The sequence below is a fragment of the Branchiostoma belcheri genome, unplaced genomic scaffold, assembly GCF_001625305.1.
Source record: "Branchiostoma belcheri isolate BF01 breed outbred unplaced genomic scaffold, Haploidv18h27 scaffold115, whole genome shotgun sequence".
Taxonomy (NCBI): Eukaryota; Metazoa; Chordata; class Leptocardii; order Amphioxiformes; family Branchiostomatidae; genus Branchiostoma; species Branchiostoma belcheri.
In genome coordinates this window covers 1,006,981-1,023,321 of record NW_017802547.1, presented here as the reverse complement: position 1 = coordinate 1,023,321, position 16,341 = coordinate 1,006,981, and the positions used below count along the sequence as shown (strand labels likewise).

General features: G+C 44.0%; 1 protein-coding gene across 1 annotated transcript; it reads right to left on the bottom strand.

Annotated features, from left to right (window-relative positions):
• Positions 1–6,123: 6,123 nt before the first annotated feature.
• On the bottom strand, positions 6,124–11,708 carry LOC109462351. Its single transcript, XM_019758894.1, has 3 exons — positions 11,547–11,708; positions 7,602–7,677; positions 6,124–7,257 (listed from the first exon to the last, which is right to left on the bottom strand). Exons 1-3 carry the CDS (start codon positions 11,679–11,681, stop codon positions 6,974–6,976), a joined length of 495 nt encoding a protein of 164 aa, XP_019614453.1. The 5' UTR covers positions 11,682–11,708; the 3' UTR covers positions 6,124–6,973.
• Between the last annotated feature and the right edge of the window lie 4,633 nt (positions 11,709–16,341).

Here is a 16,341-nt window from a genome sequence, read left to right as displayed (position 1 = left end):
CCATTAGTGAGTTGTTCCATGCATCTATCTATGGCGCTAGTTAGCGTTGTTACACTGATGCCTCCTGTATCGTGTTGTGGACTTTAGAACTGATCACTTGTGTCTGTACATGTGTCTGTACTTATTTATTTATTTATTTATTTATTTCATCTTGTAAACACCTGGGTAGCCTCTACAGCATAATATTGCTGATTTTCAAGAGGGCCCAGGGTCACAAACAAATATAACATAACATAAAGCAAATTGTATAAAAGTAAATTATACAATCAAGTAACAAATTAAAGTTAACAGAAATCAGTATAACTGAAAATCAGTATAACTGAAAAGTTAACATATATAAACATATAAACAACTGAACAAAAATATACAAATCATTGAATCAGTGGAGGTCAGAGGTCTGTTTAACAGCTGCCTTGAAGCGTTTCAGGGTTGGGATCTGTCTTATGTCTGCCGGCAGTTTGTTGAAAGAACTTGTACCTGTGTAAGCAAATGTTCGCTGACCTGCTGTGCTAGTGTAATTAGGTAAATGTAGCTTAGTAGTCTGTCTTGTGTTATAAGTATGAAGATGGTAATTATGGCAGAAAGTAGAAGATAGGTAAGTTGGAGTCAGGCCATTCAAACATTTAAATACCATCACACAAGTGTGTTCAAATCTTCTATCGACCAGGTACTTCCAGTTCAGTGTCTGGTGGAGGCTCTCAGTGCTGCAGTCACGTAGTCTGCGTTGAAGCACCACTCGAGCTGCTCTGTTCTGTAGTATCTGTAGTTGTTGTAGTTTAGTGGCCCCACAGCTCCCCCACACTATGTCGCAGTAGTCGAGTATAGGCAGAATCATTGTTTTATATAACTTGTCAGCAATATTGATAGTGAGGCAGGGTCTAAGTCTACCAAGTAGTCCAATTCTCTGAGATACTTTACTGCACATTTTATCCACATGTTCGTTAAAGTTTAAGTGGCAGTCGAGGTTGACACCCAGGTATTTAAACGTTAGTACCTGTTCAATGATCTCCTGGTCTATTTGGAGTTCCAGTGTTGGTGTATGTTTTAACCTATTTGCCGTACCAAAAAGCATCCATTTAGTCTTAGATATGTTTAATGTTAAGCGGTTTGTTTGGAACCAGGTGGCCAGACCAGTGAGTTCAGCGTTCAGTGTCGACTCGATGTGTTTAGCATTCTTATTGGCACAAAATATTGCTGTGTCGTCCGCATATAGGCATACCTTACATGTGGTGACAGCTTCAGGCAAGTCATTTATGAATATATTGAAAAGTAGAGGGCCCAATATGGAACCCTGCGGCACTCCCAGTGTAACAGGTAAGTAATCTGATTGAATACCATTCAGAGAAACAATTTGTTGTCTGTCTGACAGGTAGTTTGAGAACCAGTGAAGCTCCTTACCCTGTATTCCTATCCATGACAGTTTCATTAGCAATAGTCTGTGGTGTACTGTGTCGAAAGCCTTTTTTAGATCCAGGAATACTGCCCCCACGAGGTTACCCTTGTCCATGTTGTGAAGTACGTGATCCTTAGCATCTAGTAGTACTAGCACATGTACACACCGATATTATCTATCTATGTATGGCGTTAGTGAGTTGTTAAACCAAGGACATTCTACAAACTGATGCACTCCTGTACCGCGCTGACAACTGATCACTTGTGTCTGTGCGCCACTGCTACTAGTATTCCAGACAAGCGTACGTGTAACAGTACTGTATCTGTACCATTTTCTACTCTTCTACTCTTTCCAGCCGCCTCCCGAAGCCTGGTAGAGGCTAGACATCGTAAACAGCCGCTCTGAGGCTCACACCGGCGAACTCGCTGTCACCAAGTACAGTAGCTATAGGGGCAGTGTCATTAGATAGCTTTAAACAGTGCCAAGGGTTAGGTGTAACAAGTCGATCGGTGTAATATAGCCAGCTGCCGCCGCGCCGCGTGCCTGCGAAGCTGGTGTGTTACGCCGAAGGACGGTTATACCGGCTATACAGATGCAGATACAGATTTCTACCATTATTTACCCTGCACAGAAGCCTGTTGGAGGCTAACACCGTGAACCCGCACCTGTCGGACAGATTAGACATCGTAAACAGCCGCTCTGAGCCTCACACCGGCGATTACACCCCCGGAAATAAATCGGCCGTCCGTCCGGGTGATTTTCCGGGCCCGTCGCCCCGAGAAGAGTAATATCGCCGGCGGCTCGCTGACTCCATTCTCGGGGCATAAAAGAGCAACTCCTGCCGATTACTCCGGATCCGCCAATTCCCACTGCACCGGGGGTGATCACTTCTACAGTCCACACGTTATACAGGAGGGCATCAGTGTAACAACTCACTAACGCCACAGATAGGTACTGTACTAGTGTATGTACGCTAGTCTGGAACAGCAAGGCAGGCGCGCACAGCCACTGCACCGGGGGTGATCAGTTGTAAAGTCCACACGTTATACAGGAGGGCATCAGTGTAACAACTCACTAACGCCAGGGATAGATACATGGAACAACTCACTACCGGTACACTACATGTACGCTAGCTCGTAAGGCATGCAGGCACGCACAGCCACTGCACCGGGGATGATCAGTTCTAAAGTCCACAGCGCGGTACAGGAGTGCATCAGTGTAACAACTCACTAACGCCACAGATAGATACATGTAACAACTGACTACCGGCACAGATACATACTAGTACATGTACGCTCGTCTGAAAAAAAGGCAGGCGCGCACAGCTATCGCAGGTGATCACTTCTACAGTCCACAGCGCGGTACAGAAGGGCATCAGTGTAACAACTCACTAACGCCACAGATAGATACATGTAACAACTCACTAATGGTGCAGATACAGTACTGGTGCACGTACTCTTGTCTGTAAGAAAAGGCAGTTACGCACAGCCACAAGTGATCAGTTCTTAAGTCCACAACACGGTACAGGAGTGCATCAGTTCAAAAAAGAGAAACCCAGATAAAAAGCCTAAAACACGCGTTATGTAGCCTCCATTCCATAGCATGCCAAAAACTGGGGGGGGGGGTCTTCATGGTCTTTGGGATCTTTTATGTGGTATTTTCTGATTGCATATAGAGAACATAGCCGGCCTGGTTGAATTACCCCGTTTTTTTAGAACTGGGCTAATCAGAAAACAGCCGAAGACCACCAAACCCCCAGTTCTATAAGCCTGCTACGGAGGCTAATCAGAAAACAGCCGAAGACCACCAAACCCCCAGTTCTATAAGCCTGCTACGGAGGCTAGGCGTTATGAACGTTCCCTGGTTATAATAAGTGCGGCGGAGGCTGCCGGAATATTACGCTTTTCAATTTTTGAAAGGGTCAGAAGCGCGGCGACCTGTTTCTCCTGATTAATCGGGCTCTCCAGAAAAAAAAAACCGGCCGATGATTAAGTCCGCTCCTGTCGGAAACCAAAACCGAGAAACTTTCCGCGGAAGACTTTTACGATTTTCTTCTCCAACTTCTCCCCGCAATACAACAAAGATAGAGGGAAGGAGGGATGGAGAAATGGATGATGGCAGTAATGAGGGTTGATAGATCGGAGAGCGGATGAGGTACCGTGTAGCAGGAGCCAGGCGGCGGGAGGGTGATTAGGTTTTCCGGGCTGACACGCGGCCCGGCCCTAGCCTCCGTAGCAGGCTTATAAAACTGGGGGTTTGGTTTGGCGGTCTTCGGCTGTTTTCTGATACAAAAAAACGGGGGTAATTCACTCAGGTCGGCTATGTTTACTCTCCAAGCAGAGGTTTGCGTTTGGGGTTATTTTTGGCATGTCTTCATGCTTTTTTATCGGGGTTTTCTCTTTTGCACTGGGATTTTTTCCTCACCCAAACCTCTGCTTGGAGGGTAGGCTATGTTGTCTACATACAATCAGAAAATAGCACATAAAAGCTCCCAAAGACCCTGAAGACCCCCAAAACCCCCAGATTTTGGCGTGCTGTTGAGGCTAGGTGATTAGGTTCCGCGGCTGACAAGCGGCCCGATCAGCCCAGTTCATAAAAGCTCCCAAAGACCCCCAAAAAACCCAGGCTACAAAACCCCCCGTTTTTGGCGCGCTATGGAGGCTAGGTGATTAGGTTCCGCGGCTGACACCCGGCCCGATCAGCCCAGTTCATAAAAGCTCCCAAAGACCCCCCCAAACCCCAAAAAAACCCAGGCTACAAAACCCCCAGTTTCTGGCGTGCTGTGGAGGCTAGGTGATTAGGTTCCGGGGCTGACACGCGGCCCGGCCGTGCCATCGGGAATCGATCGGCGTGTAATTATGGGACATCAATTATTGCACGGTTATTAAAACACAATCAATTAACCCGACCCCGCTGCACCCGGGCAAACCGTGTCGGGGGGGGGGTGATGATCAGCGCGTTATGGATGGGCTGGAAGCTGTTACAGAGATGGGTTAGGGCCAAATGGAAACAATGTAGCGATTCTATTGGTGTTACCGAGCTGTAGAAGTTGTTACAGGTTTCAGTTGTTACAGCGCTGATTTCAGTTGTCACAGCGCTGATTTCAGTTGTCACAGCGCTGATTTCAGTTGTCACAGCGCTGATTTCAGTTGTCACAGCGCTGATTTATTAAAACACAATCAATTAACCCGACCCCGCTGCACCCGGGCAAACCGTGTCAGGGGGGGTGATGATCACCGAGTTATGTGTGGGCCTGAAGTTGTTACACCGCTGATTTAGGGCCAAATGGAAACAACGTTGCCTTTTCAACGGTGTGGGAAGCTGTTACAGGGCCAAATGGAAACAATGTTGCCTTTCTCATTGTGTAAGCGAGCTGTGGAGTTGTTACACCGCTGATTTAGGGGGGGAATTAGGGCCAAATGGAAACAATGTAGCTTTTCTCATTGTGTAAGCGAGCTGTGGACTTGATTTTAAGTTGTTACAGCGCTAATTTAGGGCGAAATGGAAACAGTGTAGCATTTCTGGTGGTGTGGAAGTTGTTATAGCGCTGATTGAAGTTGTTACAATGCTGATTTAGGGCGAAATGGAAACAATGTAGCATTTATATACTAGCATTTATATTGGTGTTACCGAGCTGTGGAGGTTGTCACAGTGCTGATTTGAAGTTGTCACAGCGCTGATTTGAAGTTGTCACAGCGCTGATTTGAAGTTGTTACAGCGCTGATTTGAAGTTGTTACAGCGCTGATTTGAAGTTGTTACAGCGCTGATTTGAAGTTGTTACAGCGCTGATTTGAAGTTGTTACAGCGCTGATTTAGGGCAGAATGGAAACAATGTAGCATTTCTAAAGGCACGGAAGTTGATCTTCAGATCTGTCTCTAACCAAACATGAGATCCAGAGATCCACCCATCTGTCCTTTTTGATCAAACATGTGATCCGGATCCGTCGCCCCTGGTTACCCCGCCCTGCTGAAACCCGAGAAGGCGGCCGGCGGTAATGTGAGCCGTGTCCGCCATGATGGATGACGTGTCAACCGGGTTGCTGGAGCGTCAGCGGAGCGAACAGACCCCGACCCGGGAGGGGGGGGGGGTGGCTTCCGTGATGTCCTAGTCTCCACAGCACGCCAAAAACTGGGGGTTTTGGGGGTCTTCGGGAGCTTTTATGTGCTATTTTCTGATTGCATATAGACAACATAGCCGGCCTGGTTGAATTACCCCCGTTTTTAGAACTGGGCTAATCAGAAAACAGCCGAAGACCACCAAACCCCCAGTTCTATAAGCCTGCTACGGAGGCTAATCAGAAAACAGCCAAAGACCCCCAAACCCCCAGTTCTATAAGCCTGATACGGTGGCTAGGGTGGGGGAGGAAAATAAAAACTTCCGTGATCTCCAAGCATATATGTCAGGGCTCTCCCCAAGCATACCTCAATTGGTAGAGTGCTCGCTTTGTAACCGGGAGGTCGTGAGTTCAAACCCCGGCCGGGTCATACCAAAGACTTTAAAAATAGTACACACTTCTTTCTCTGCTTAGCACTCAGCACATATGAGAAAGAGTGTGGGAAGGTCAAACACACAGCACTACCAGCGGACTAGCCCCCTGCTGTAGTGCCTTGCACAACTGTGTGTCGCCCAAGGGCTACGAAATGGAGATGGGCACCACCCCTATGCTCTGAATAGAGCACGGGAGACGAACTGGGTGTTGGAAAATAAAATAAAAACATGGCTGAAGCATAAGAATATAGCAGCATTTATTCCATTTACGTGAATATAAATAGCACTACATACTGTACAGGTTTTCAATAGTTGATATTTGTAGAGGGCAACTTTTCCTGTGTATGTACAAACATTTTCTTTCAATGCAACTGTAACTGACTTTTCGCTGCAGTACAATATGGCTATGTATGGGCGTTCTGCTAACCTTTCATGCACATATTCTGTCATTCGCCCATTTCCCCACCGTCCCCTTTCACACCCTCACTTCCCAACACCCGATTTCTACCCACTGATTGGTTACAGACTGACCAATCACATGACACCATGGCCTTTCTAATCTTTCCATTTTTTCTTCATATTCATTTTGAAACTTTCCTTTTTCACTCTCAGCACTTCTAATCCTGGCAGTGAAGCTGATATATAATGTTACATTGTGTGTTAATGATATATACATACATACAATAACATACACCTTAACTGTTTATCCTACTGTACAACATAACGCAACACTGTGATTCTCATCATCATCTCAGTCCTTCTTCTGCAGATTTCATTTCTTAGAACTGGAGTGGAGACCTTGTGGGCCCTGTCTTGAAGAAAAACTTCATGTCTTGGAGGAAAGGGTTCATGTCTTGGAGGGCTTAGGTCAAAGAAGTGAGTCCATGTCTTGAAGAAAATACTAGTAAATTTGTGTCTTGGAAGAAGAGGGTTCATGTCTTGAAGAAAAGGTTACAGGTCTGAAAACAAGGGTTCATGTCTTGACGAAAGGGGTCATATCTTGAAAAGGGTTTGTGCTTTTAAAGTTTCATGTCTCAAAGAAAAAAGTTCACGTCTCGAAAATGAGAGTTCACCTCTTGAAAAAAAGAGTTCATGTCATGAATTTTGTGTTGAACGTTTGAAAACGAGGGTTCATGTCTAGAAGAAAATTTGTGTCTCGAAGAAAAGAGCTCATGTCCCGAAGACAAGGCTTCACCTCTTGTAGAACAAAGTTCATGACTTGAGGAATCCTCACTTCTTGATCTGTCTTGAGAAAGACATCCTGTGCACGCTGAAGGAGCTGATCGTGATCCCGAGAAGCGTCAGGAGGACCGCCGACTGGTTCACCAACACGTCTGCTCTCTCTGCCGTCCGCTCTCCTGACCTTGAACGGGCCTGAAGGTCAAACACATGGTTGTAATATGTTAGTGAAGGGCAAAATGTGGGGTCGTGTGGCGCAACGGCAGCGTGCGCGACTCAGAATCAAGAGGTCCTGGGTTCGAGTCCTGGCATGCCACCGATCTTGTGCCCTTGGGAAAGGCACTTTACCCGATTTTCCCCACTAGATTTAAGTGAAAATGAGTATTGTCTGTCCAGTATTTGTTTCTATGTGCGGGACACAACACCAGCAACAGCTGCCTCTGTTCCGCGTGTATTGCATTGTTGCAATTTCAATAAATCAAATCAAATCTAAGACTGAAAGTCTGAAACCTGAAAGTGAAAATGCAAATGTTTCTCACCTGTTGGAGTCGCTGGTACATGTGTCTGGTTATTCTGGCCACTACCATTGTTGTGCGAAGGGGTGGGCAGGATCACCTGGAAAACACAAGACAGCAAATGTCATACATTGTATTCATGTACACACGATATAACAGAACGCACTGCTTTCATTGCTTATCCAGTTACAGGGCGCAAAATAATTTTCAGAATTTAAGACATGAAACTATAATGTATCCATGAAACTTAAAAACCGACCAACCAATAGACAGACAGACAGACAGACCAACAGACAGACCAACAGGCAGACAGTAAGTTTCAAAACTTACTCTCCGAGTATGCATGCTCGTATCAGTAAGGGTGTAAAAATTATTTACGGAATACAAAATTCTCATTCTTCACATGACACATCAGTTTCTAGCAGGGAGGTCGGAAAACAGATCCTGTCTGTCCTTTTGGTACGTCGGAATCTGGACTGCCTCTCATAAACTGGTACATGTAGCTTATAGAACTGTGGGTTTGGTGGTCTTCGGCTGTTTTCTGATTAGCCCAGTTCTAAAAAACGGGTGTAATTCAACCAGGCCGGCTATGCTGTTTATATGCAATCAGAAAATAGCACATAAAAGCTCCCAAAGACCCTGAAGACCCCCCAAACCCACAGTTTTTGGCATGCTGTGGAGGCTACGATACTGTCTGTCCTTTTGGTACGTCGGAATCCGAACTCCCGCTCACAAACTGCACGAGTTAGATTTATTACCCCAAGGCAGGATAAGCCATTAATCCGGGGCTAATCCGGGGCTAATCCCTGCACCTGTCTGTACACCTCCCCGCCCATCCAACCACGGTCAAACATGGGATAATCCCTTAATCCTGACCAGATTACCGAAACCCGATTACCGGGGATTAACATTTTATTGCGTGCGCGTAGGGGGCAGACTGTATATGTCGGACGTTCGGTCCTTTCGCGGAGAACTCGCCGCAACTTTCTCACCATCGGTCACCGCTAAACTAACAGGAAGCACGGACCGCGGATCAGAGGGAATTATGGGATTACACCCGTCGTCAGATCGAACCTAACCCGGCGGTTGTCAAGGTTACGATATCGCCAAGGTTACGATGATTATGGGTCGTTTGGAAACATACCAAGTCTGTTCTGGGAAGCTGTTTCATGAAACTATACTAAGGCTCACTTTAGACTAGAAACACTTAAATGAAACCTGCATTTCCCCTCTGGTCTCTTAGTCACTGATGAAAGCTAGTGGATACTAGCTGAACGTCTGACCGTCCAAACTATCGCAGAGTGGAACTTGCTGTCACCAAGTACAGTAGCATTGTCAACGGATAGCTTTAAACAACATCTAGAGCTAGAAGTTCAATGGTTAGGTGTAACAAGTCGATCGGTGTAATATAGCCAGCTGCCGCCGCGCCGTGTGCCTGCGAAGCTGGTGTGTTATGCCGAAGGGCAGTTATACCGGCTATACTGATACAGATACAGATAGGCAACTGTTTCATGAAACTATACTTGGAATGGAACATAGTGCTATTATTCAACACCAGGGAGAGTACTTTACCCGACTGTACGTATACTATTGACGTATTTTTTTATTCCTGTCATTGTGTGTATTTTTTATCTGTATGTTTTAAATTTATATGGGCGAGTTATGCACTTTCCTATTCGCGGTTACTTCTGTAACGTGAATTTATTATTACCCAGAAGTCAGAACAAATAATTTGCCGACTTTCTTTCTTCTGCACCTGCCACCACTGCCAATATATACTGTAGGTCTGACAACGTGTCCATTTTTCTTAGACTGCCAAATTTTGCTATATGAAGTGATTTACAGTATGCAGGGTTCTAGCTAGGATTTAATTTTAGCGTAGTGGTACTGGCCGCATGTCAAGGGAGCAAAGCGACCGAGAGGGGGGATGGGGCAGAGCTTTTAAAAAGTTGAGCGAAAAAAGGGGCCATTTGAGGGATACCCAAAGGGAAAAAAAGTTATTTCTAAGGTATATACAATATATCCTTGATTGGTAATTTTTCACATTTGATCTGGCATTCTTGAACAAAGAAATAGTCTCAATGCCCCTATGCTGTATTGAAAATTTAGCGTAGGGGGTCAAAATTATAGCGTAGGGAGGGGGGAAATCTAGCATAGGGGGAAAATTTTAGCGTAGGGGGGCCCTATGCTACTTTGCGCTAGCTAGAACACTGGTGTGAAGTATTGCTTTACAGACTAGAAGGGACTTTTAAAGCAGTATGGGTAAGGAGCTGAAGTCTGCCATCTCTGACTGCCTTGTGTGTGGGGGTAAGGGGCTGAAGTCTGCCATCTCTGACTGCCTTGTGTGTGGGGGTAAGGGGCTGAAGTCTGCCATCTCTGACTGCCTTGTGTGTGGGGGTAAGGGGCTGAAGTCTGCCATCTCTGACTGCCTTGCTTTCAACCTACAGAAGATCTGCATTGGCCTTTCAGTCTGCTACTACTGCCCCCTTGTGGCGGCTATACTAACTGCAGGTTCCCAACCAGAGCTGGCTGTCATGATACAGTTACTCCTCCTGGTGGCCACTTTTTCAAACTGCACCTTAATGGACCTATACCATTATTACTCCACAGTTTGTTTACCGCAATGAATGCCGGTCAATTGACGTTTATATTGTACAGGGGTGCGTAGCGCGGTGTGTGTTTGTGTAGCGTTAGCCTAATATAAGGCTTTTAATACAGTACTACTTTCATCTAATGTCACAACTAAATCAACCATGCGGCATGTAATGCTGTGTCAACACAACGAGACGCAGCAAAAAATCAGACATACCTTACTTTGAAAACTTGCCGACCCCAGGCCTTAATTTTGAGTGCACCCCTGCAAGGGACATAATTTATTTTTTGAGCTGAACAACCTTTCTAGCTCCGAGACCTGACATGATGTGAGTGACGAAACATTCTACTACTATCAGTTTTCCAACACTGACCGTAAGTGACCGTAAAAAAAAGGATACTGCCGATACATCTTGTTACCACAATCCTATTGCAAATGTACCAGACAAGAACAGAAATACTGGCCATAGACTTCCCTGTGTATACATGTATGTTGGGACCACAGAAATGCACTCAAACACAAATACACGGACACAGGCACACACAGACATACAGATACACGCACACAGAAACACATCATGAATGCAAACACACACGCAAGCACGCACACATGCACACACACACACACACACACACACACACACATACATGCTGATACACACACACACTGTTTGAAGTTTTAATAGATATCCATTAGATTAGACATCAAATCTAATCTGTTCTTCCTGGATTCATAAAACACAGAGTACACAAATGTAATTATAAATTAAGGCACATAACCAAGTTTAAATCTCCTTGAAATAACATAACACTTGCATCCATTAGACTACAACTAGCATGCATAACTGACAGTCACACACACACACACACACACACACTTACACACACATACACTTACACACACACACACACACACACACACACACACGCACACTTACACACACATACACTTACACACACACTCTCTCACACACACACACACACACACGCACACTTACACACACATACACTTACACACACACTCTCTCACACACACACACACACACACACACACTCACAGACACACACACATGCACTCACACACACACACACAACACACACACACACACACACACACACACAGAGACACACACACACACACACACAACCACATCTAAGGATACAAACAGTCAAGACCACACGCACAAAAACACATACATGTAACAATTTCGGACATTTGACGCCACAATATTTCAGCTGCTAACAAACAAGCAGCATCTATGTGGTGTGTGTGTGGGGGGGGGAGGGGGGCACACCGGTAACACATACTAGAACGTTCAGGCACCCTACACGACCAACTGTGCGCCACAACCTCACACAAACTACAGAATAACCAACCTTGCAGTGCGTAGACAGGTCTGGGGTCCTGTTTTCTCGCAGATTCCGGCTGCGTTGTCTGTATTTGGGTCGCTCAAAATGTAGACGCTGCGACGTGCGACCCAATTTCGTCTGGTAAAACGTGTTTTGACACATGTCGTCCAAAAGGGGTGGTTCGACTACAAATTTATTTTTAAAATTAAAAAATACAGATAAAATGAAACTACATATCTGTACTAAATACGAAAATCTGCAAACTAAACACACATATTGCTAAATTGTTCTTTTGAAATGGAGCAAAGTTAGCGTACGAAAAATGTTTGTAATGGGCACTCCCCGTTTGCAAATGGTTTCGCCTAATGTACATATGCAAATCGGCACATGCAGACGGCGGTGGTGGGGTCAATGACCTAGTTTGGGACGGGGTGAACGACCTCTGATTGAGGCCAACAGCACAAGAAAACAACATTGCGAGTGGTTTGACCGCGTTTTACCTTTACACAGAGCGCCCAAGCCTAAACTTGGCCTTGAAACAGGCGTTATTTTTACCGCAGCATCGAAAATATAGTCAAGTCAATCTTTATTGCACAGCAATTGTAACGGGTACAATGCATGGCAAACTCTTCAGTAACGTTACTATATATCTAGCTAACATCTACTCTCACGTCTACAGTAATACCTACAAGTTCTATGTATCGAAAATAACATTATACTATTTCAAAAAGGTAATGTAGTAATTTAGACAGAAGGGAAGGAGTTTAGAGATTTTGTTTATTTGTTTGCTTGTTGTTTCTTATAGCGTCATTTTTTGATGCTCGTTTTTGTGTTTTAGTTTTTTTTCATATCATTTACTAAAAGAAACGTTGACAAACGTTCTAAAGCGTCGGCAAAATATAATGTTATTGTCACATGTATTATATATATATCTGGGAAATTCACCTTTCACCCAGTGGGCGTTCACTGATGCTAAAGCACTGAAGTCAAGATTCAGACCAAACAGTTTGGCTTGACATTCATTCCCTATAATTTTATCTTTCATATTTTATCAGAAACAAAAGTCTGACGCTTGTTACGTTATTAAGGTGGTCGGGTTGAAACGCAGAACGTTGACATTATGAGGAAAGCGTAACGTGCTACCTGACGTCAAATGTACTACTTGGGTAATCAGGCAGACAACTTCACCTTTCACCCAGATCACGTTCACCTCTGACCTCACGAGACGACAGAAGGACTTACATTAAAAGAATTCGAGAAAAACCATCATAGGAAGCAGGTAAGGCTTAGAAACGGGCAGAAAAGTATTCTGATGTCGAGGGGAATAACTTGGGACGATTTCTGTGAAAGAAGCATCGTACTAGGACGAAAATTTGCGGGCATTTTCGGGATGTGAATATCGTAGAATTAAAGGGGGAGGGGGGCGAAACCTAACATACGTTTGACCCTCGCCACTTACATGTACGTCATGCTGCATCAGGCATAGTGACCTTTTTTGAGGGCGTTGAATAACGTAGAAATGTTAACTGGATTGTAAAGAATCGCATAAGGCGTACATTACAAAAATTTTGGCCGATTTCTACTCTTTCCAGTCGCCTCCCAAAGCCTGGTAGAGGCAAATACATTAGGTTGAAATTGTAAAGCTTGGTCAAATTAGAACTCTTGAAACCTTGTTTTGTAAGAACCCAACTTTATCATTGACAGCTTTTAACGCTTAATCTGTAGAATTAAGTACAATTTCTTCATTTTTTCATTAGGCTAAACATGGCAACGGCAGAACAAGGGTCTCCCACCGGAGTTGGTCAGAACTGCTGTGATGGGTCTCCCATTGGAGTTTTTCAGGTCGACTGTGACAGCAAAACAAGCAATGCTCAACATCAGGCGGCAGCACAAGTCAACTTGGATAACGCTGGTGAGAAACCCTACATGTGTGGGGAGTGTGGGTACAGGGCAGCTTACAAGTCTACCTTATCCCAACACATGAGAACCCATACAGGAGAGAAACCCTACAAGTGTGACCAGTGCGACTATTCTGCAGCACAGAAATTTGCTTTGGACAAACATAAAGCAAAACACACTGGTGAGAAACCCTACATGTGTGGGGAGTGTGGGTACAGGACAGCTCAAAAGTCTGCCTTATCTCAACATATGAGAACCCATACAGGAGAAAAACCCTACAAGTGTGACCAGTGTGACTATTCTGCAGCATACAAAACTGCATTCGACCTACATCTAGCAAAACACACCGGTGAGAAACCCTACATGTGTGGGGAGTGTGGGTACAGGACCACTTACCGGTTTTCCTTAGCCAAACACATGAAAGGCCATACAGAAGAAAAACCCTACAAGTGTGACCAGTGTAGCTTCTCTGCGGCCTCTAAGTCTTCCCTAACTCGACATAAAAGAATTCACACGGAGGCACCAAGTCTGCAACTGTGACCATCTTGTTGTGACGTTCCCCTCACTCTAGTTTCTCTATCTGGAGGCCAAGGACATATCACAGTAATGGCCAAAACATTAAGGCTAGATATGCCGTAGCAGAATGGATAAAATTTGCCAATATGCCAAGTCTTTTACTGAGGAAATGTCATAGTCATATACTAGTACTTTATCCACAACATTTCCTATCACTGTATAACTATGGAATAATTCTTAGTCAACCTTTAAATGTAAATTATTTAGAACATTACACCGTCATCTTTCTGTACATATCTAGAATTGTAGTTGGGAACAGAAAACTTGCTAGTATTGATTGGATAATGTACATATACAGTAATTAACATCTGTAAGTGATTGTAAACAGTAGTTGAAAGGTAGAAGTTAATGTTGAGTTTGTTTGAAATGAAGCCATTGAAGAAGCTTCGATTTCTTGTTAATACTTTGTACATATGTACTTCACTTTGTCTAAGTGTTTGCCTGTATGTCTTACAGACACAATTATATATTATTTTTTACTAATTTGACTCCGTAAACTAGCATTTGGTTTGCAGTATAGTGAGTGATGTGCTTCAGTTTCCAATAGTAGGAAGTGTTTTACAGTTGTGAAAATGTAGGCGTTTTGTTGTATACGAGTAAAAGTTCCTGTTTGTTTTGCATTACTTTTAGAAGATGTATCTATAGAAATTTTCCGTTTACACAATTAAATCGTTATGTACCTTGAACATGATGTTTCCTTCTGTGTTGCTTTTTTTCCTTGGATGGAATATTGTCAGAGGTGGTGAGTTGATCATAAAACACAGAAATCAAGATTCAGACCAAACAGTTTGGCTTGACATTTATTCCCCTAAATTATCTCTTTTAAAGCAGATCAGAAACAAAAGTTAGGCGCTTGTTACGTTGTAAGGTGGTCGGTTTGAAACGCAGAACGTTGACATTATGAGGAGAACGTAACGTGTCAACTGACATCAAATGTACTACATGGGTAATCAGGTCGACAATTTCACCCTTGACCCAGATCGCGTTCACCTCTGACCTCACGAGACGACGGAAGGACAAAGCTGTCCGAGTTCCTGTTTACGTGAAGAGAAAAACCGTCATAGGAAGCAGGTAAGGCTTAGAAACGGGCAGAAAAGTATTCTAATGTTGAGGGGAATAGTTTGAGCCCATTTCTGTGGAAGAATAACCGCAGTAGGACGATAATTTGTAGACATTTTCTGGATGTGAATATCGTTGAATTAAAAGGGGAGGGGGGCGAAATCACACATACTAGTACGTCGACCCTGACTACATGCATGTACGTCATGCTGCATCAGGCAAAGTGGCCTTTTTAGAGTACGTGAAATTATACGGAAATGTTAATTGTATTGTAATGAATCGCACAATTCGTACATTACAAAATCTAGAAACGCGTAGAACTGATTTGTAAAAATAGTAAATAGAGAAGCCTGGTGACCAAACCTATAGGCTATACTGCCTACTCTCTTTCCAGCCTAGCGAATGGAGTCATTTTACCCATTGTTCGTAGTCGTAGAAGTAATGAATAATATGATATGAAATGTTTGAAATGAGTTCAGGAGTTTGAGATCTCAATAATTTTTTTGAAGCATTATAGAAGCAAATCTTTTCAAATGCGAGAAAGACAACACGTTAGAATTATATTGGGTTACGTTGTTATATATTAGGTTGATAGTGTAGAGCTTGCTAAAGTCGGAACTCTTTTTAAACATTTTTCTAAAAAGCCAATTTTATTATTGACAGCATTTAAAGCTTGATCTTTTTCATTTCATTTTTTTGTTAGGCTGAACATGGCAATGGCAGGACACGGGTCTCCCACCAGAGTTGGTCAGAACTGCTGTGATGGGTCTCCCATCGGGGTTTCCCAGGTCGACTGTGACAGCAAAACAAGCAATGCTGAATATCAGGGGACAGCACAAGTCAACTTGAATAACGCTGGTGAGAAACCCTACAAGTGTGACCAGTGTGACTATTCTGCAGCAGAGAAATCCAATTTAGACAAACATCTAGCAACACACACCGGTGAGAAACCCTACATGTGTGGGGAGTGTGGGTACAGGACAACTCAGAAATCCACCTTATCCCGACATATGAGAACCCATACAGGAGAAAAACCCTACAAGTGTGACCAGTGTGACTATTCTGCAGCAAGGAAATCCCACTTGGACATTCATCTAGCAAAACACACTGGTGACCAACCCTACATTTGTGGGGAGTGTGGGTACAGGACAGCTAAAAAGTCCCACTTATCCCAACATATGAGAAGTCATACAGGAGAAAAACCCTACAAATGTGACCAGTGGGACTATTCTGCAGCAGAGAAATCCAATTTGGACAGACATGTACGAAAACACACCGGTGAGAAACC